A 23,012-nucleotide genomic window follows, 5' to 3' on the forward strand; every position below is an offset into this window, starting at 1 on the left:
TGATGATGCTCCTCCTCCTCCTCCTCCTTCCTCCCTCCCATGCATGGAAAAAATTTCTTATCACCCCTGTCATTAATTTTTATTTAAGTACGATTTACTCAAGCCGCTACTAGCGCTGGCTTCCCCTCCCACTCTAGGTTACACCTTCAAGCCTCATCACTTAATCCACTTGAAAGAAGGTATAAACACTTCACGACTACAAAGTTAAACAGTCTCAAATTACCAAAGCCCACAGAAGGGAACAATTTAAACCCACTAACGTTTTAAGGCCTTTTCGATAATGAAAAAAATATAGCTTGTTTTGGGACTTGAAACAGGAAACGTAGTATACTGTGGTAAGGAGTGGAATGACTTGGACCACAATGAAGTGGTAGAAATGGGATCTATACACAACTTTAAAAATATATTTATATGATAGAGCTCACGAAGCAAGATAGTGTGAATCCAGTTGCAGCCAGTTTCGAGAGATCGGACCAGGAGCGGAGACTTGACTTCTGCGACCATAAATACGTGAGGTGAGTACAAGCCATAGATTTAAGGAGGGATTCACTGGGGTGACGAGTGGTTCCAGAAAGCAAGGGAATGGAAGGGCAAACCAGCAGATATTGGACATAATTCACATAAGAAAGGAGAAAGCAATAACACTATTAAAGAAGCTGGAAGCATCAAAAGCCACGAGGTCGATAGATTAAGTGAAACTGCTGAAAAGAATACGATCAGGTGAGAGCACTGAGAACTCCAGAGACAAACTGAATGATTGGCCAAATAAGAGCTGTTAGGATTTCATCCGAATAAGCCTGTTGAGGAAAGAGATCGGAAACTGTACAATGTGGAAGGAAAGAAGCAATTATAGATCAAAATAAAGGATCTGAGCGAAAACATAATTTATAAGAATCCCTCACATATCGTGAGGGATTCTTATAAACCATTCTTACTTAGGTTTCCTAAGCGAGGCTAACAAATCTCAGAATAATTTTAAAGACCCTCAATAAAATTCCAGACATACCGCATTTCAGTCCCATCTTGGAATATGGAGAACTAATTTGAAGCCTCTACCTGTATAAACATTCAAGATTAAAAAGGATACAGGTGTTTAGCTAGACTAGTTCCAGGGCCGAGGCTAGAAGTGAACCTGACAATCCTGGAAGATAGGACGACTGGGGGAGATACGAGTACGACGCCCAAGAGATGAATTCATAGGGCAGATAAATAGTTGAAATGCCAGGACCAGGTACAGTACATGGGGAAAAGCACAGATGAATCACGGATTTGTTTTTCGTTTCAGGGTAGCAGGGGAAGTGGATGAAATGTATGCATAAGTGGATGCAAACTACATACGTACATCGTTCTAAGAGATATCAAGAGGCCAGAGGCTAGTAATGTCAGTCTATGAACATGAGGCGAGGCCAGAAGCAACGACTCGACCTCCGCACACAGAAATGTGTACATACCTGTGCACGCACGCAGGCATTTACATTCAAGTTGTTTGAAATGTATTTTTAGGATTTCACTAAAAGAAGGTAAACTGGAAGAACAATAGAAGATGGTGCACTGTGCCAAAGTTTAAGATATACTGAGAAAACAGATTAACAGACGGATGGTGGAATATAATGTTGATAAATGCCATGTAATTAATGGAATGAGAGAAATCTTGAAGATTCCCGTAAGACACTATTGCATGGTAAGACCAATCCATGGGTATGCAACACCACTGTGGAAACCTCACCGAGTTAGAGAGAGAGAAACCACAAATCCAAAAATAAGAATTAGAACTTATCTGAATTTAGATGACTGAGTTACTAAATTTTCTGCCCCTGATGGAAAAAAAGTAAAGGAAAGATGGTATCTGTCAGGGAAGGCACTAAAAAAGGGGGCCACAAATTGAAAGTACCCAAAGTGAGTGAGGCATATCAGTAAACACAGTATTAGTAGTAAAGCCGTGGAATAAACTAGATAATGGCATAACCTGACTTCAAACAGATTCAAGCTAAAGTATGATGTGTGATAATTCACATTAAATCAAAGTTAAGCTGGTTAAACCCAGTAAACTCAAATTGGTAATGACCATGAAATATAAAACATTTTGGAATTAGAGACTAGAGAGGTGGTTGTTTAAGATGCTAAAGATCCATAGCAACCACCGGGCTATCGGGAAATACTTCAGTCTTAGGACAGTGAACATGTGGGATGCGCTACAATCCTAGGTCGGGGAACCGGGGTAAATTGCTCCAAATGGGGTAAAAATTTATATCTCGGAGGTAATGAAGGCTCATTAAACATACAAATAAAATTCCATAAAAAAATATTATTTAATAAGCGAGGCAAATTATAAAAGTTATATTTTTTCCAACAAATAATTTTTAGCTTCTTAGTAAAATTAAAAATCTAATTTGAAGGGACCATTTCTTAAGCTGGCAATAATGTAAAATAGGTAAGGATTCAGGTCTAGTGGTAATTTCGCTGTACACAAATTTGTTTTGTGGTAATATCCAAAAAAGTTCGCCGACTTCTGCGGCTGGATGGAGAGCTGCCAGAAGCAGACAATACATAGTTTTAAAGAGTGGGTATGACAGTAGAGACCAGAAATCAATGAAGCTGGTCATTAGTAACCAAGAGGTGGGGAAGGTGCTATAATTAACCCTGCAGACTCAACCAGGAAAGAACAAGGACTCCTTCCCCACAAGCAAAAAATGCACTTACGCCATATAAAACTTCATGGATCACGCCACACTGCACCAACCCTGTTGCACCTTTCCATAAAGAAAAAAACGTTTCATCATGCATCAGAAAAAAAAAATTAGTTCCTTTATTACAGCTATATTGCCGCGTGACCAACAACGCTTCCAAGGCGAACGGCAACCCTTTTTTTTTTTTTTTTTTTTGCGCGTGCAAAATAAACAAGAGCAACGTCCCCGTCCAGACAAGACAGGGCCAGACAGCGACTAAAACCACACAGCAGGTATCGTACAGACTATTTATTACTGCCGCCAATAGCAGCTAGTTTATTGTGAACACCAGGTTCATGCTGTCAGCATCTTAGAGGTCACCCGAATAGTTTTACACAGCTCAACCTTGAGTCAGTCAGTGTTTTGTGTGATACAGAATGAGCAACCTGTGCACAGTGAGGTGTGGCTGCAGTGATGGAATTTCTGTTCCTGGCCTCTCTACTTAACTTTGAATTGGCTGGCGTAGGTAACACCCATCTTTGCCTCCATCACTACTTGATTATTCCAATCTGACTAAGTCAACACTAAATGCATTTCTCTCCTCATTTACGAACTGAGATGACGATGGTTGCCCCCAACTTGCCATAAGTTTAATTTAAGATATAAATGGTTTAGAAAACGAGCAAGTTAAAGATTGAGACTTTTGCAACATTTGGGAATCTTTATTATTATGTAATAAAGATTCCCAAATATGGCTAAAGTTTAATTTACCTTAACGCCAGAAACATCTTTAACAATGTTATAGAAGGCATGGGAAACTGAAAAGCTAAAAATTACTCAATACAAGCAAAGTGTGTGTGGATACCATCTCATAACACAGGAGGAAATGAGAGCGCTGCATTACTAGTTGAAATAAGGACACAGCAATAAAATATTCGCTACACATGTGGAAAAAAAACTGCAGCATATTAGGAAAATGTAAATTAAAAATACACACAACTAGCTTAGAGAGATATTATATTCACGGGGAAGCTCTAAACCCGTAGCTTACAGGTTAGTGATGACTCCTCAAATTCCTTGGACAAAGTGTGTTTCAACAACATCAAGACCCCCTCCCCCCTCCTTCCTTGAAGGTTGAGCAGTAGCTGGAGGTGCAAGAAAGGACACACTAACATATACAGAACACCTGGACATCAGAGGGTCTAAGAAAACTTGCTCATAAGTTTCCCCGGACCTGGGAATCAAGTCAGGGGCTTTCAGTTGTGTGGCGAATACTGTGACCATTCAACTATGTCCTATGAATCTGTGGGGTTGAGTTGTGTTCCATGTTTTGTTCTCTCGGTCTGGGAAAGGAGGGAGGCAGGGGATGCAAGCCGGGGGTTAGCTCTGTGAGGCGGAGAAAAAGTGGGAGGGGGGTAGATTCTTCCCTTGTTTAGTTCGAATGTAGGTTCCATCACGATGACGAATTATAGTGTGTAAAACTTAGAGAGTCAGCATGCTAAAAGGCCAGCACAAACAGTTCTGTTTTATAAGTTACCTATATTTGCTTCTGGGGGGTCATCTTCCCCGCGGTGATGGCGGCGGCGGCGGTGATGGCGGCGGCGGGGACAGCGACGCTGGCGGTTGTAGTGGGTGTGGCTGAGAACAGTGGTGGTAGAGAGATGATGGTGTGAGGAGTTTTACTGAGGGGCAGTAGTGGTGGGGGTAGAAGTGATGATAGTTGTAGTGAGTAGGGCAGAGTGACAGTGGAAGGGGTGATGACGGTGGTGGTGGTGGTGGGTGTGGCTCAGCAGCGATGGCAGGGATAATGAGGGCTGTAGTGGGTATGGCCGAGAGGCGGTGGTGATGATGTAAGTGGTGTTAGTATTGGTACGAATGAAGGTGGTGGTGGTGGTGGTGGTGGTGGTGGTGGTGGTGGTGGTGGTGGTGGTGGTGGTGGTGGTGGTGGTGGTGGTGGTGGTGGTGTGTGTGTGTGTGTGTGTGTGTGTGTGTGTGTGTGTGTGTGTGTGTGTGTGTGTGTGTGTGTGTGTGTGTGTGTGTGTGTGGTGATGACAGTGGTAGAAAAGCATAAGTGGTGGTGCTGGAGAGGACATTGGTGGAAGAGTCGAAGGGGTAGGGGGGGGGATAGCGTGTGGGTGGAGGGGAAGAGTGATGGTGAAGGTGGAGAGAGAATAAAAGTAAAAGATGACTGAGAAGAGAAACTATGTTGAGGTCAGCTGTGACGGAAATGACGGAAAGTAGAAGGAAGGGGAGGGAAACGGTTGCGGACGAAACTAGTAATGGAATGGTGACACGTAAGGTCTGGTACGTTAGTGGGAGAGTTTGAGGACGGGGCAAATAGTGGTATGGTGATGCGTAACGTCTGGTAAGGCCAAGAGGTCAGGGTATAAATTGCAGTTTATAGGGGTGGGTGATTTGTTGCCTTTTTTTTTTTTTTTTTTTTTTTGTATCTGACATGAATGCTTTTTCTGATTTATATAGATAATCTCTCGGTGTACCTTATCTTTCCTCTGTTGTGATGTATGCTCATTTTAAAGAAGTTCAGCAACTTTTCGTCTGGACATTCTTCCGAGTTCTCTTTCAATATCTGATATCCTCGTAGCCGCTCTCATTGGAATTTCTTTTATACAGATCTTGTATGTTTGTATTCAGTATATATATATATATATATATTTTTTTTGGTGCTGCTCACTGGTGATGGTCCCGTTCAGAGCAGAAGAAATATCAAAGCTGGAACTGATAGAGATGGTTTACGGCCCGCATAAAGCCAATTAAGAATATAAATTACTGGGAATTCCTTAGTCTTAATTATGTACTCACTGGAGCGGAGGAGAGATACATGATATTAACGTGGAAAGTACTTGTGGGCCTCGTCTCAAATCTGCACACTGTCATAACATACTGGAGTGAGATATATGGGAGGAAATGCAAAATAAACCCTGTGAAAAGCAGGGCTGCAGTGGTCCCAGACTATTCAACATCTTACCAAAAGATATAAACTGCTGGGAGAAGTGTAAAAGTCAGATCAACCAGCTTGTAATGTATATGTTGGTCAGTGGCCCACCATTAACAGCCTGATTGACCAGGCAAGCACCAGGAGAACCTTGCCCAAGGCCGGGCTCTGGAAGTAGAAAAACTCTCAATTTATCCAAGGGCGCTCAGGCTCATTTTCCTAAGGTTGTTTGATTTTATTTACAAAGCATTACAACCGTTTGGCTATTCAATGCCTTAAACATATTCCGCTTCTAACATTATTACACTGACACTATCATTATCAACTTGCTACTGAAGGGACCAATTCACTCTCTTATTACGCAAAACTTGAAAGTGACCCGGGGTCGGAGAAGGCAGTTTCCCTAAGAATATCTCATAGTTTCTTCCCCCAGGTAGTTTTCTGATTACTGAAAGTTAAATTTGTTAAATATCCCTTTACAGTAGTTATTTCTTAGATTCTCTACGCATAGATTTATGTTTATCTGTACCTCAATAACGTTATGATCACAATACATTTATATTACATTCACTGGGAAGAGCTAAACCGTAGAGAATCGTGCAACGCCTAGAGAATAGAATGGAATAAGGTTTGATCAGGTAGCTGAAATTCCTTGGATCAAGAGCCCTTCGACAGCATTGATCAAGGCACCTCTTTGAAGGTTGTCATGGTATAATAGTTTTTTTTTTCAACCAGGGTGCCGTGGCACTGGTGTATCACTGATGGTGCTCAGGTGTGCCACAAGAATGTTAGTAATTTTGCCCCAGCTTCTTCCTCTTAATTAAAACACCTCAATTTAATCTGACTAGTATTTGTTGTATAACTACTACTACAGAAGAGTTGTAATTTTTTTCAGAGCAGAAGTCATTAAATGATAAACTATTAGTGTAACAGTAAATACATGATTAATATTAAGTCAAAGGATATTATGATGGGAGAATAAATTTATTTAATAGTCACCGTTTACGAGGAAGAAATGAGGGAATGTCCGTCCAATATTCCACCAAATATCAAAAGGATCTGCCAATCACATTAAGTCCAAATATCTCACTAAAAAAAATAGCAAAGACAAGTTTGTTTTGTTTATTTTATTATCTATAATGCTTGTGTATTATACGTCTTACACTAACAGGTTTGTATATTTTAAATTTATGCGCTTGTATGTTTTCAACATTATTAAGCCTAAGTACTCTTGGGAAGCGGCTCTAACAGAAAACTGACTAAGGCTGCCACAGAATAAGATGCGACTCGAAGATGCCATCACTGAAAAAAAGGTTAAAAACCACTGGTATAATATCTACTCCTACAATAAAGAAACATTCCTTGACGCCATGGCTTGACTGGGTATGTATTATATTCATGGGGAAATGCTAAATACGTAAAGGCTGGTTACCTGGAAGTTATTCCGGGGATCAACGCCCCCGCGGCCCGGTCCATGACCAGGCCTCCCGATGGATCAGGGCCTCATCAACTAGGCTGTTACTGCTGGCCGCACGCAGTCCAACGTACGAGCCACAGTCCGGCTGATCCGGCACTGACTTTAGGTATCTGTCCAGTTCTCTCTTGAAGGCAGCCAGGGGTTTATTGGCAATTCCCCTAATGCTTGATGGGAGGCTGTTGAACAGTTTTGGGCCCCGGACACTTATGGTGTTTTCACTTAGTATACCAATGGCGCCCCTACTTTTAATTGGGGGCATTTTGCATCGCCTGCCCAGTCTTTTACTTTCGTAGGGAGTGATTTATGTGTGCAGATTTGGGACCATTCCTTCCAGGATTTTCCAAGTGTAGATTATGATATATCTCCCTCCTGCGTTCCAACGAGTACAAGTCTAGTGCTTCCAAGCGTTCCCAGTAGTTAAGGTGCTTGACAGAACTTATACGTGCAGTAAAGGATCTCTGTACACTCTCTACATCTGCGATTTCACCTGCTTTGTATGGAGATGTTAATGTACAGCAGTATTCCAGCCTAGAGAGAACAAGTGATTTGAAAAGGATCATTTGCTTGGCATCTCTCGTTTTGAACGTTCTCATTATCCATCCTATCATTTTCTTTGCACGTGCGATCGTGGCACTGTTGTGATTTTTGAAAGTGAGATCCTCAGACATTACTACTCCCATGTCCCTTACATTATTCTTCCGCTCTATTGTATGGCCAGTGTCTGTAGTATACTCTGTTCTAGTTATCTCCTCCAGTTTTCCATAACGGAGTAGTTGGAATCTGTCCTCATTGAACATCATATTGTTTACCGTTGCCCACTGGAAAACTCTGTTTATATCTTCTTGGAGGTTAAAATTGTCGTGGGGGTTCTTAAAATGAGATTTGAGGGTTGAAGGTAGACACTAGTTGGATGGTAACGATATATATTGTCAGACTGTGATGGGAGATGAAGCCCAGCCTGCCGAGTCAATGCCTGGATGTCTATCTGCCGACTGAGGCCGAGGTAGCCTGTCCCGCTCACTCATGGAGCATCTTAACCGCGTCCTCAGCAGATGACAGCCTCATGCAGATCCTAGTATCATCCGCAAAGGATGATACGGTGCTGTGATGTATATCTCTGTCTATGTCTGATATGAGGATGAGGCCTGTACAAGGCCTGGGAAATGGAGAGTAATTAGGTTTGATTCAAGGACTGGGAGGGTAGCTTCCACTGCTTGAAGCAAGATCCTTTCACCAGCATCAAAGTAAGCGTAGTTTTCCTCTGTGGCTTTTCTTCATTCCAGTGTGTCTCTAGGGCAAGTCTCTACAGGTCAGTCTCAGAGATCAGACCACGATTAACAAACGGAGGACTGAGCCTCAACCTCACCTTGTGCTGAATGACTCGTGAAATGCCATTCATGAAATAAAGCATGACAGCCTTTGACAGCACATTTTCTCAGCTCAAGCATCGTTTGAATGCATACTCTGAGATTTCGGTTCTATGAAAGTTGTACATTGGTGCTATGTTTGCTCAAGGATTGCTATCACGTAAGTGCTGTGTCCTGTAGCCGACTATTTAGCTTCATGAGGACCAATCTCGTGCTCACCTGTCTAGTTTGTGCCGCTGATATTGTTTATGTGCACCTCAGACAGGTTTGGTGTATGGTTACTCCATTTTTATTTTTTTGCGGGTGTGGGTGCGTGCGTGTCACCCCTTCCCCTTTCCCTCCCCTCCCTCCCGCTGTTTTCATACACCAGCTCTTCCCCATCTTCTAGCACCGCCTTCCCATTCCCTCCTCATCCTATAGCATCGTCTTCCCATTCTCTCTCCATCCTCTAGCATCGTCTTCCCATTCCATCTCCATCCTCTAGCACCCCTCTTCCAACCCTTCCCCATCCACTTACGCCACCTTTCCACCCTCGCCTCCGTTTATGTCACCTATCCCCCTTTCCCCTAACATACTGTTCATGTATTCATTTTTCTCTAAAAAAAATGCCACACTAGGACTGAGGTCAGGACGAGTGCGAGGCTCACGTTGGAAGCCACGCAGCTGCACAACACTAATATCCTCTTAGGCAAACACGGATGTCAATAACACGAATGTAAACAAGTGGCAAGTGAGATTGCGTAGCTTTCGAAACAGGTTTTGTGCTCACTGTATAGCCAGCACATAGAATAGGAAAACATTGTTGTCGATGTGTCAAATTTTGCTAAATTAAACAAAAATATTAAGAAGTTCCAACGCTAGTAAGACCATACTTGGGAGCAACAGGGCTAACACGGGCCATAAGACATGCCACCCCACCCACCTCTTCTTCCATCTCTCCTCGCTTGTCTGTATCTCCTTACTGCTTCCCCTACCCGTTATCTCTCTTCTCCCCACCCTCCTTCGTCCCCTCTCAGCCTGTCACGGGTAACCCACGGTGGGCATTAAGATTCTTGGGTGTCGGGTATCGGTGGCAAGGATCAGCTGTTTAACCCAGCGGAGGCCATAAGTCCTCTGCTTCTGTTCTCTTTCCTTCCCCTCTCTCCTGTCCTCCCTTTCGTTCTTTCTCTCCCCTCTTCCTCTGTTCCTATTCTCCTCTTCCAATTTTCCCCTCCTCCATCTATGCTTCTACTCTCCCCTTCCATTTTCCCTTTTCTTCTGCTCTGTTCCCCTCCCATCTTGAGAAAAGTTGTGATTGTTATTAAACTAACTGGATGCCAAGCTGCAAAATGTTACTCCTCTCCCTAATCAGTCCTTGCTTCGTTGCTAAGAGAAGCGCTGAACCCGTAGGTATCATACTAGGAAACAAGATAATCAAACTTGATGCAAGGGAAGCATAACTCCAGTTCCTTGGTTCAGGAGCCCTTCCCCGGCAAACTCCCCCCTCCCTTTTTTTTTTTTTTTTGAAAGAATGACCAATTGTAATCTAAATTATCCCCTAACATTTTAGCTAAGAAAAAGCTAAATACATTTTAATTACATATCTTGTTATATTCACGAAAAAAGAGCTAATGGTGTTATTTAATTAAGCTAAAATCACAGGGAGGAGCACAAGCATCCTCACCCCACACCGCCTTTAACATTATTAAACGGTCAATTCTCGTACCAGGAGTGATAAATCGTAGACTTCAACGTTACCTGGTTTTCCCGGAAGGCCACTTCTCTGAGGTCGTTTAGTTTATTTTCAATGTACGTATTTATAGGTTTATGCAAAATATCCTAACAAAATAAAAAAGGAAGAGTAAGGAAATTAACGTTGGGAACCTTTTAGGTAAATTAACGTGATAAAATGAGGATAGGTTAGACTAGAAGACTAAGTTCTTAAGGGAGGACAAACCCAAACCAATTACCCTCAAAATGTTCAGTAATCAAGAAAAATGAAATAGAAAACGACAAAGAAAATGCGTCACTCCTGGTGAAATGAAGTGCGCTGACACTGATTTTGAAGACCTGAGGGCGAAAATAAGTTCCAAAAGTCTTGGTATAAAGCACTTACCTGGAGTGATGACTTACTGGCTTCAGTATCAACGACTACACTATGTGCAACATTCTTAAGCTTCATATTTAACGTACGTGTCAATTAACAATCAGCAAGCTCAACGAAATAATTGTTGGGCCACTGATTACCTGCACTTGCATCAACTACATTTTGTGCATGGTCTTAGGACAGAATCATATCACTAACAATAACACACACACATGACTAAATGGGGAGGGTGTAGGTTCCGTGTTGTGATTACCCACTTATGCCAAATATTTAGTTGCAATTATAAGTGCAGAGCAATACAATGAACAACAGTCGACGAACACCCCAGTATTTATTTGAGAATAAGGAATCCGTTGATATCGGCATTATAAGAGCCCCATGAAAAAGATGAGTATTAGTACCATAAACAACAGAGAACAATAGACCAACTGGTGCTAGCACCATTAACAGCGTTCACACTTCCCGTGAACTTTAACCTACTTTCTCCAAGATTATTTCCTTTGTGACCAATGTTCAACGTGGCAAGTTTCACGTAACTTTGTAAACCTGTACTTTGCTTACATGCATACCTGGAGGTTATTCCGGGGATCAACGCCCCCGCGGCCCGGTCCACGACCAGGCCTCCCGATGGATCAGGGCCTGATCAACCAGGCTGTTACTGCTGGCCGCACGCAGTCCGACGTATGAGCCACAGCCCGGCTGATCCGGCACTGACTTTAGGTATCTGTCCAGCTCTCTCTTGAAGGCAGCCAGGGGTTTATTGGCAATTTCCCTAATGCTTGATGGGAGGCTGTTGAACAGTTTTGGGCCCCGGACACTTATGGTGTTTTCTCTTAGTGTACCAATGGCGCCCCTACTTTTTATTGGCGGCATTTTGCATCGCCTGCCCAGTCTTTTACTTTCGTAGGGAGTGATTTCTGTGTGCAGATTTGGGACCATTCCTTCCAAGATTTTCCAAGTGTAGATTATGATATATCTCTCCCTCCTGCGTTCCAACGAGTACAAGTCAAGTGCTTCCAAGCGTTCCCAGTAGTTAAGGTGCTTGACAGAACTTATACGTGCAGTAAAGGATCTCTGTACACTCTCTAGATCTGCGATTTCACCTGCTTTGTATGGAGATGTTAATGTACAGCAGTATTCCAGCCTAGAGAGAACAAGTGATTTGAAAAGGATCATCATGGGCTTGGCATCTCTCGTTTTGAAAGTTCTCATTATCCATCCTATCATTTTCTTTGCACGTGCGATCGTGGCACTGTTGTGATCCTTGTGCATGATTTCACGCTCAATCTCCTGTACAGTGCTCAGGTGTTCTAGGTGACAGGTAATAAAGTCACAGGTAAAAAAGTGAAAATGTAAATAAAAAAAAAAGGTCTAGGTAAACAAAAGGCACAAAGCAGACTTAATTAATTTAAGCAACGGTAAAACAGGTTAGTTGGATTAGATCTGGTCAAGTTAGTTGGATTACATCTGGTCAAGTTAGTTGGATTACATCTGGTTAAGTTAGCCGACACTTATCTAACTACAAGCAAAATCTGACTTTTTTCCCGACTTTTTACCTACCCAAAACTACGATTCTTTCCAGCGAGTTTTCTTTTTTAACCTGTGACTATTACCTAGATTCGTTCAAGGCAACAGTCACAGCTAAGCTTCTAGACATTTCATCACCTATGGGATGAGATCTATCCTGTGTGATTGAATAAGGCGTAGAGCAATACCCACCTAGGAAAAACCGTGGCGAATTTACATTCTCGCCTAGCCTAACCTAACCTAATTGAACCTAATCTAAGCCTAACCAATCTAGTTTAACAAATTAACCTACCCTAACCTTAAAAATTATCCCAACTTAATCTTATCTTAAATTACCCGTGACTTTTGCAGACTTTAACCTGACTAGTACATGTCACCGTCCAGACAGAGGTTCATCAAACAAACTGAAGGTTATGTCCTAATTTTTCACTATTACCGCGAGTATTTCTCGTATTCTGCGCTCTTACTAAGGGGATTTTGTCCTACTTCAGATGAAGTTGATCCCATATGTCAGGATTCTTTCATATGAGGATAGACTGAGGGCACTGAATTTCCACTCTGGAAAGGCGTAGAATTAGGGTATTTATGACTGGTATACAAATGGAAGACAGACAAATAAAATATTGAAAATATCTATCCAAATCAGGACTCGCTGCAATTGGCTCAAGTTGGAGAAGATTTTTAGAAAGGAAAACGGAAAGCACTGGTCTACTAACAGAGTTGTGAGAGTGAAACAAACTCACGAGTGGCGTTGTTGAAGCGACACTTTTGGACAGGTTAAAAAACAGGTTGGAAAAGTATCCGAGTGGATGTGAGTTGAATCTGCCTAGTATGGGCCAGTAGAACTGCTTCAGTGCTCCTACTGTATGTTGCGTAATTTACACTATTACTGGGGGAGGGGGTTCTAGCCCAACTTTGCAGTATTACTGAGGGGATTTTGAGTTTCGTGCTGGGTGGATTTTGGTTGTAGCCTGATGGAATATAACGAGGAAACATGCCCATGCTAATAGAAATGTGTAGCAGCTCACCGATTAATCAAATTTTGCTAATATATATATATATATATATATATATATATATATATATATATATATATATATATATATATATATATATATATATATATATATATATATATATATATATATATATAAAGCTTCTGCACAGTTTCCGACTTCCCTTCCCTACTACTTTGACATAATAAGAAAGGATACATCCTGATTTGGCCGTTCTTTGTAGCGATGGCAAGGAGGCGCAGCAGAGGGTCCCACGCCAAAGCCGAGGGCTTTGCAGGGAACCCATGGTAACACGCCTGTCAAAAGAGAAAAAAAATGTGAGTCGAGTTACAGTGGTACAACAAAGCACGCCAACAACTAGGTGAGAATATGTACACAAGGACAAAGTTATTCCACACCACAATAGCCAAGAAAATGTATTTATATGCCGACACAATAATTACAAAGACAAAATATTAACAAGTACTGTATAAATATATTTAAAAATAAATTTATATATATCCTGACCTACAATTTTATCTAGGCAAGCATCTTTGTATTTTTTTATAAGGAGGCTATGTAGATATTAAGAGCCCACCTAATTATATTGTCCCTGGAAATCTTACATACAGTAAGAATAAACATTAAGCAGCACCAATAATTCAAGCTAGTTTTCCATAAAGGCTTGCTAGACTTGGCCATAATCCCAAAACATTCTAAAGATTGCCAAGAGTTATTAATTTCACCATTTCTTTAATGAAAAATTTTTTTTTAACACACCGTCCGTCTACCACATAGGTAAGGTGACCGGAAAGAGGAAACGCTTCTACCATCACTCACACTATCACTGTCTTGCCTGACGAGCACCGATAATACATTTCAAATGCCCCTCCAAACTGCAAATATCCCCACCCTTCCTTCAGAGTGCAGGCACTGTACTTCCCACCTTCAAGATTCAAATCCGACTAACCGGTTTTCCCCTGAATCTCTTCACAAATGTTACCTTGCTCACACTTCAACAGCTCAAGTCATAAAATCCACTGGCCTCCACTCACTCCTATCCCCCCCCCCCCACACACCTGCTAGATGTCCAAGCCCCTCGCATACAAAACCTCCTTTACTCTCTATCTCCAACCTTTAGTAGGGCGACCCTTACCCTGCCTGCACTACAGATTTATACTCTCTCTAAATCGTCCTAGTATTTTGTTTCCTCTCTAACTGTCCAAACCACCTCAACAACCCCTCCACAGTTCTCTGGATAATATTATTAGTAATCCCGCACCTCCTCCTCCCCTTATCCAAACTACGAATTCTCTTCACACATATCTCCACTGCCTTAATTGAGTAGTTCAACAAGGAAATTTTATATTATCGACGGCTAAGTCACAACGATGCCGGAATAACTTGGACATTCTTGATTAATCTTTAAACGACATTTCGGTAAGTCTTGGACCATTCTGAAGTTGCGATTTGATAATGATCAAGGGAAGATCGAAACATCGTCCGAAAATTGCCGAAATGGTTTAGATTAATTTTCAGTCTAAGTTGACACGCTTTTATAAATCATCATAATTACGAAAGCAAGATCTCGTTATTACCAAATTTCAAATACAAACAAAACCATACACAATGAAACGTTCGTTAACACATACAAAAAAATAATAAACTGACCAAAATTGCTCATATGTTCTCATACAGAGACAAACTTTTACACACAGTTATTGATAAAAAGATTTCGGAGTGAAAATTACTTGGCATCATGTGTAATTATAATCACCGTTATTGCTATTATAAACCACTTATAATATCACCTTAACTTGTAAATCAGATAGAGAAAAATGCCACAGCATAAGCACGTTGTTGCGACGCCAACTCACCTCTGGCTTACCACCCGCTGACTCATACACTCATGATGATTCATCAGTTTTATCTTTCATATCTTCCTAATCGGGCATTAATCCAAAAGAAATTCCCTTATACCATGTGTATTCAATACCTCTCTATGTATGTATGTGTATATATATATATATATATATATATATATATATATATATATATATATATATATATATATATATATATATGTCGTGCCGAATAGGCAGAACTTGCGATCTTGGCTTAAATAGCAACGCTCATCTTGCCATATAGGACAAGTGAAAATTTGTGTATGCAATAATTTCGCCAAAATCATTCTGAACCTAACGAAAAAAATATATTTCACTGTGTTTGCTTAGTATTAAATTATTGTAAACAAATCTAAAATATATTTAGATGGGTTGGACTAAAATAAATTCTTCTTGAGGTTAGGTAAGTTTTCTAAGATTCTTTTGGTGCAAAATTTAATTTTTTTACATTAACATTAATGAAAAAAAATATATTTAAACGTGCAGCGCAGTATAGCCCTTGTGGCTTAGCGCTTCTTTTTGATAATAATAATTATTATAATAATAATAATAATAATAACAATCTTTAAACGTAAAAGAGAAAATTTTAGGATTTAATTTTAAACGAGTTGTTACTAATTGACCAGTTTTACATATTCGGCATTTATATATATATATATATATATATATATATATATATATATATATATATATATATATATGTATATATGTATATATATATATGTATATATGTATATATATATATATATATATATATATATATATATATATATATATATATATATGTATATATATATATATATATATATATATGTATATATATATGTATATATATATGTATATATATATGTATATATATATGTATATATATATGTATATATATATGTATATATATATATATATATATATATATATATATATATATATATATATATATATATATATATATATATATATATAATTATATAGGGAAGTACCACCTCTATAGCTGGACTGGGGACCCTCATCCTATGAGAAGACAATAAACGTACCTCAGGGAAAACTCAAGGTTCTCCGCGGAGCTGTTTGAATATTTTCTTCTCCTACCACCCCCTATATATTTTTTTTATTCTATGTGAACATTTATTAATAAACAAAATACATGTACAGAAAAAAACAAACATGAATACAATGGCACAATGTATCAAAGATCATGAATTTCCTCCAGCTCCTCCGAGGCTGGACGTGAGCCAATTATGCAGCAAGCATTTCCCCTCTGGATGGCTAAATATATATATATATATATATATATATATATATATATATATATATATATATATATAATTATATATATATTATATTATATATTATATTATATATTATATATATTATATATTATATATATATATATATATATTATATATATAACCTTACAGGATGCTGATGTGTATAAAGCTGCTATGTCATTTCCACAGGGTTCAGCAGGAGGTTTCACCGGTTTAAGACCTCAACACTTAAAACAAATACTCAATCCAGCACTTGGTGAGATTTCAGAGAGGCTGCTGTCTGAACTCACCAAATTTTCCAACCTGTGCCTGGCTGGCGGTGTCCCAGAGGCCATCAGACCCTTTTTCTTTGGTGCCTCATTGTGTGCCCTCCGGAAAAAGGATGGCGGAATCAGGCCCATTGCAGTGGGTAACACCCTTCGGCGCCTAGTCGCCAAGGCTGCAGTAAGAAGGGTGAGTCAAGAGGCTGCTGCAATGCTGAAACCAACTCAGCTCGGTTTCGGCGTTCAACAGGGCTGTGAAGCAGCTGCCCACGCAGCACGAGTATATATCAAAAACATGTCCTATCAAAAAGCCTTGGTCAAATTGGACTTTGCCAATGCTTTCAACTCAGTCAGAAGGGATGCTGCTCTCCAAGCAGTTTATAGAAACTTCCCTTCCCTTTATCCCTTCATAGAATCGTGTTATAGTGTGACTTCCAAACTATTGTTTGGGGACCATGAAATTGACTCGTGTGAGGGCGTGCAACAGGGGGACCCTCTCGCCCCCTTTCTATTTTGTTTGGTCATCAAGGAAGTCACGGAGGCACTCTCCAGCGAGCTCAATATCTGGTTCCTGGACGACGGTACCCTGGCTGGCACAACAGAATCTCTCCTGGAGGACATCAGTAAAATTAAAGACATGGGAGAAAGCCTGGGCCTATCTTTAAACCCCACCAAATGTGAAATAGTTTCTACCAATCAACAGTTGATCCAGAATATTAGTACCGTTTTACCAGGAGCACGAGCCATTGATCCAGCCAATAGCACTCTCCTCGGTGCTCCTCTTGGGTCCAATGCCATCGATCTGATCCTAGGAAAAAAAAGTCTCAGACCTCCGGACGATGGAAAGCAGGATGAAAGACACTGACACACACGATGCCTTCTACCTACTCACCAGGTGCCTGTCAACCCCAAAACTTACCTATTTTCTGAGATGCTCCCCAGCCTTCAGCAGTCCAAAACTCAAAGAATATGACTCTCTCCTGAAGGCCATGCTAGAGAGTGTATTGAATCTTTCCCTTGACGATGGACAGTGGTTGCAAGCCTCACTTCCGGTCAGGCTTGGAGGGCTAGGAGTACGCAGATCCTCCCAGATTGCTCTACCAGCTTTCCTATCCTCTTCCATTGCATCAAACGAGTTGATAAGACAAATTCTTCCTGACACCCTCAGTGACTCAGCAGGAATAGAAGACCCTAGCTATGTCAGTGCCATCACCGAATGGGAGACTCTTGCTGCTCCAGCACCAAACCCTAGTGCAGAACTGGCTCACAGTCAAGCTGGGATAGCCCAATTGCTGAAAAGGTGCTTGCCAACATGCTCAGGGCTGCAACATCAGATAGGGAGATTGCCCGTCTCCAGGCTGTGAGTGCACATCACTCCGGGGACTTCCTCCAAACAGTTCCCATATCGGCAATGGGAACGCGACTCGACCCTAAGACCCTCCGTATTGCAGTGGCTCTGCGCCTTCCTGCCCCAATTCACACAGAATATGTGTGTATTTGCGGCGAAGTGCAAGCAGACCAATACGGTCTACATGGTCTTAACTGTTCCAAAACCAAGGGCTGGCATGCAAGACACAATGAGGTCAACGACATCATTAAGAGAACCCTTGCTACAGCTGGATGCCCTGCCGAGAGGGAGCCACGATCACTTGCAGCAAACAATACCCACAACCCAGCAAACCGCCCCGACGGGATCACCATCTATCCTTGGAAGAATGGCAAGCTCTTAGCATGGGACTATACCTGTGTGTCCACACTGGCTGACACCTATATCCATCACAGTGTGGGGCGACAGGGAGGAGCTGCTGACCACAGGGAGGAGTACAAGATCAGCAAGTACAGGGACATTAGCCAACAGTATCAATTTGTCCCAGTGGGATCAGAGACCTTGGGATCATGGGGAAAAAATGCCACACGTTTCCTTAAAGAATTGGGTTCCAGACTCATCGACACCACCAGGGACCCAAGGGCAGCCACTTTCATGTTCCAGCGCCTCAGCGTCGCCATCCAGAGGGGAAATGCTTGCTGCATACTTGGCTCACGTCCAGCCTCGGAGGAGCTGGAGGAAATTCATCATCTTTGATACTTTGTGCCATTGTATTCATGTTTATGTTTTTTTCTGTAAATGTATTTTGTTTATTAATAAATGTTCACATAGAATAAAAAATATATAGGGGGTGGTAGGAGAAGAAAATATTCAAACAGCTCCGGGGAGAACCTTGAGTTTTCTCTGAGGTACGTTTATTGTCTTCTCTGAGGATGAGGGTCCCCATTCCAGCTATAGAGGTGGTACTTAAAAAAAAAAATATATATATATATTATATATATATTATATATATTATATATATATATATATATATATATATATATATATATATATATATATATATATATATATATATATATATATATATATATATATATATATATATATATATATATATATATATATGCGCAAAACAATCACTGTGATAGAATAGAGAAGTTCCAAGGGCTTTCGTGACTACTCACATTATCAAGGAACAATTGTTCCTTGATAATGTGAGTAGTCACGAAAGCGCTTGGAACTTATCTATTCTTTCACAGTGGTTGTTTTGCATATTCTGAAATCACCTGTTTACTGTGATCTTATTGCATATATATATATATATATATATATATATATATATATATATATATATATATATATATATATATATATATATATATATATAACCTGTTCCATTTAATCCGTCGGAGATAAGTGTACATTATTCAATACCATTGGGGCATTATGGCTACCATAATTATTTACAACTACATGTAATGGCAGGTCTCACCTCGGGTTACAAAATATATGCAATACTCATTAAAATCGTACATCCCTAAAAACCCCATTAAAAGGAGTTCTAAGTATATCCTTTGTATGCATTTTGGTTACTAACAAATCCTTCACAATTATTTACGTAAAACATGTTTGTCCGTTTTAAATTTGTAAGAAAAACGCTTAAATTTTTTTAGCATTCAGCTAAGGCGTTATGAATATCGAAGTACAATACACGAAGACTGCAAACCAGTTCTGTAAAAAAAAAATGCGTCACTACACGGTTGAAGCACAACAGATAAAATGTATAATTTCAGAAATTATATGAATTGACATTGACTACCAATATTAAAAGGAATAAATACAGATTTTTTTTTTTTTACACATCGGCCGTTTCCCACCAAGCTAGGGTGGCCCGAAAGAGAAAAAATTTCACCATCATTCACTCCACCCAGAGGTGGGCTTACACTACTGTTATAAAACTGCAACAAGTAAGCCAGTAGGCCTGTTTCAGTCTTCTTTCTTTCTTATCTCTAGGACTCAAGTCCTGCCTGCCGGTTTCCTTGAATCCCTTCATAAATATTACCTTGTTCACACTCCAACAGCACGTCAAGTCCTAAAAACCATTTGTCTCCATTCGCTCCTTTCTAACACAAACACACAACGCTTGCTGGAAGTCCAAGCCCCTCACACACAAAACTCCATTGACCTTTCCTAAGCTGACTCCTACCCAACCTTCCCTCCACTACAGATTTATACACTCGAAGTTATTCTATTTTGTTCCATCCCCTCTACATGTCCGAACCACCTCAACCACCCCTCCTCAGCCCTGTGAATAATAGTTTTGGTAATCCCACACCTCATCTTAATTTCCAAACTACGAATTCTCTGCATTATATTCACACCACACATTGCCCTCAGACACGAAATCTCCACTGCCTCCAGCCCTCTCCTTGTTGCAACATTCACCACCAATGCGTCGCACCCATATAAGAGCATTGGTATAACTATACTCTCATACATTCCCCTCTGTGCTTCCATGGACGAGTTCTTTGTCTCTACAGACTTCTCAGTGCACCACTCACATTTTTTCCCCTTGTCAATTCTATGGTTCACTTAATCTTTCATAGACCCATCTGCTGACAAGTCCACTCCTAAATATTTGAATACATTCACCTCCTCCATACTCTCTCCCTCCAATCTGATATCCAATCTTTCGTTACCTCATCAACTTACTCTTTCCTATATTCACTTTTAATTTTCATCCTACCCAACTCATCCACCAACCTCTGCAACTTCTCTTCAGAATCTCTCAAAAGTAGTATCATCAGCAAAGAGCAACTGTGACAACTCCCACTTTGTTAGATTCTTTATCTTTTAACCCAACACCTCTTGCCAACACCCGAGCATTCACTTCTCTTACAACCCCATCTATAAATATATTGAACAACCATGGCGACATCACACATCTAAGGCCTACTTTACTCTTGTTCCCAATGCATGCTCTCTGCCAATCCCTAGGTACCTTACCCTCTTCCATACATTTATTAAATAAAAGCACCAACCACTCCAAAACTATATCCCCACCTGCTTTTAATATTTCTATCTTTATCCCATCAATCCCAGCTGCCTTACCTCTTGTCATTCTACACACCGCCTCAAGAACTTCCCCCACACTCACTCCTACAAAATGTTATTCCTATTTGCTCTATACATGAAATCACAGCTTCCCCACCTTCATCAACATTTAACAATTCCTCAAAATATTCCTCATTCTTCCTGATATCTCTAACTTTCCATTTAATTACGCTCTTCTACTTTTAACTGTCAAATCCATTCGTTCCCTAGGCTTCCTTAACTTAATAATCCCACTCCAAAGCTTTTTCTTATTTTCAACAAAATTAGTTGATAACCTCTCACCCACTTTCTCATTTGCTCTTTTTACATTGCTTCACGACTCTCTTAACCTCTATTTTCCTCTCCATATACTCCACCCTCCTTGCATCATTTCTACTTTGTAAAAACCTCTCATATGCTAACCTTTTCTTTCTACCTATTCTCTTGACATTATTCCACCAACCGCTATTTTTTCCTCCCTCACCTACTTTCCTGTAACCACAAACTTCTGCTGAACACTAACACTACATTCTTAAACCTTTTCATATGCCAAAAACAAGGCAAATACCACATCTAGTATCGGGCCCTTACTCAGACAGGATGGGACTTACACAGATGACAACAAGGAAATGAGTGAAATATTGAAATCCCAGTACGACTCTGTGTTTAGTGAATCACTAATCAGTCTGAGGATCGACGACCCAAATGATTTCTTATGAATGAGCCTCAAAACTCCATAAATGTATGCCAGATTTCCGAGATTACCCTAACTCCGATAGATTTCGAAAAAGCCATTGACAACATGCCCATGCACTCAGCCCCGGGCCAAGACTCGTGGAACTCTGTTTTCATTAAGAACTGCTAGAAACCCCTCTCGCGTGCCCTAAGTACACTATGGAGGAGGAGCTTGGACATGGGTGAAATTCCACAGTCACTTAAAACAACGGATATAGCCCCACTCCATAAAGGTGACAGCAAATCATTAGCTAAGAACTATAGACCAATAGCTCTGACGTCCCACATCATAAAAATCTTTGAAAGAGTGCTAAGAAGCAGGACTGCAAATCACCTGGATTCCCAAAATCTGCACAATCCAAGGCAACATGGGTTCAGGGCAGGTCGCTCGTGCCTCTCACAACTACTGGATCACTATGATATGGCCTTGGATGCACTGGAAGAAAATCAGAATGCTTATGTAATATACACAGACTTTGCAAAAGCATTTGACTAATGCGATCATGGCGTAATAGCCCATAAAATACGTGCTAAACGAATAACTGGGAAAGTGGGGAGATGGATCTTCAACTTCCTAACAAATCAAACACAAAGAGTAGTGGTCAACAGAGTTAAATCGGAGGCTGCCATAGTGAAGTGTTCTGTTCCACAAGGCACAGTACTCGCCCCCATCTTATTCCTCATCCTCATATCAGACATAGACAGATATATATCACAGCACCGTATCATCCTTTGCGGATGATACTAGGATCTGCATGAGGCTGTCATCTGCTGAGGACGCGGTTAACCTCCAAGAAGATATAAACAAAGTTTTTCAATGGGCAACGGTAGACAATATGATGTTCAATGACGACAAATTCCAACTACTCCGTTATGGAAAACTGGAGGAGATAATAACTAGAACAGAGTATACTACAGACTCTGGCCATACAATAGAGCGGAAAAATAATGTAAGGGACCTGGGAGTAGTAATGTCTGAGGATCTCACTTTCAAGGATCACAACAGTGCCACGATCGCACGTGCAAAGAAAATTATAGGATGGATAATGAGAACCTTCAAAACGAGAGATGCCAAGCCAATGATGATCCTTTTCAAATCACTTGTTCTCTCTAGGCTGGAATAATGCTGTACATTAACATCTCCGTTCAAAGCAGGTGAAATCGCAGATCCAGAGTGTACAGACATCCTTTACTGCACGTATAAGTTCTGTCAAGCACCTTAACTACTGGGAACGCTTGGAAGCACTTGACTTGTACTCGGTGGAACGCAGAAGGGAGAGATATATCATAATCTACACTTGGAAAATCCTGGAAGGAATGGTCCCAAATCTGCACACAGAAATCACTCCCTACG

General features: G+C 40.6%; 1 protein-coding gene across 4 annotated transcripts in view; it reads right to left on the reverse strand.

The window, feature by feature from the left end:
• Positions 1 to 23,012, reverse strand: part of l(2)gl (LLGL domain-containing protein l(2)gl) — a 312,112-nt gene that overhangs the window by 247,527 nt on the left and 41,573 nt on the right. For all 4 annotated transcript variants that reach the window (XM_070084440.1, XM_070084441.1, XM_070084438.1 and 1 more), the window contains exon 2: positions 13,291 to 13,388. In XM_070084440.1, the coding sequence (XP_069940541.1) occupies positions 13,291 to 13,388 (98 nt within the window). The remainder of the gene's footprint in view (positions 1 to 13,290; positions 13,389 to 23,012) is intronic.

Source organism: Cherax quadricarinatus, chromosome 13, assembly GCF_038502225.1.
Source record: "Cherax quadricarinatus isolate ZL_2023a chromosome 13, ASM3850222v1, whole genome shotgun sequence".
NCBI classification, from domain to species: Eukaryota; Metazoa; Arthropoda; class Malacostraca; order Decapoda; family Parastacidae; genus Cherax; species Cherax quadricarinatus.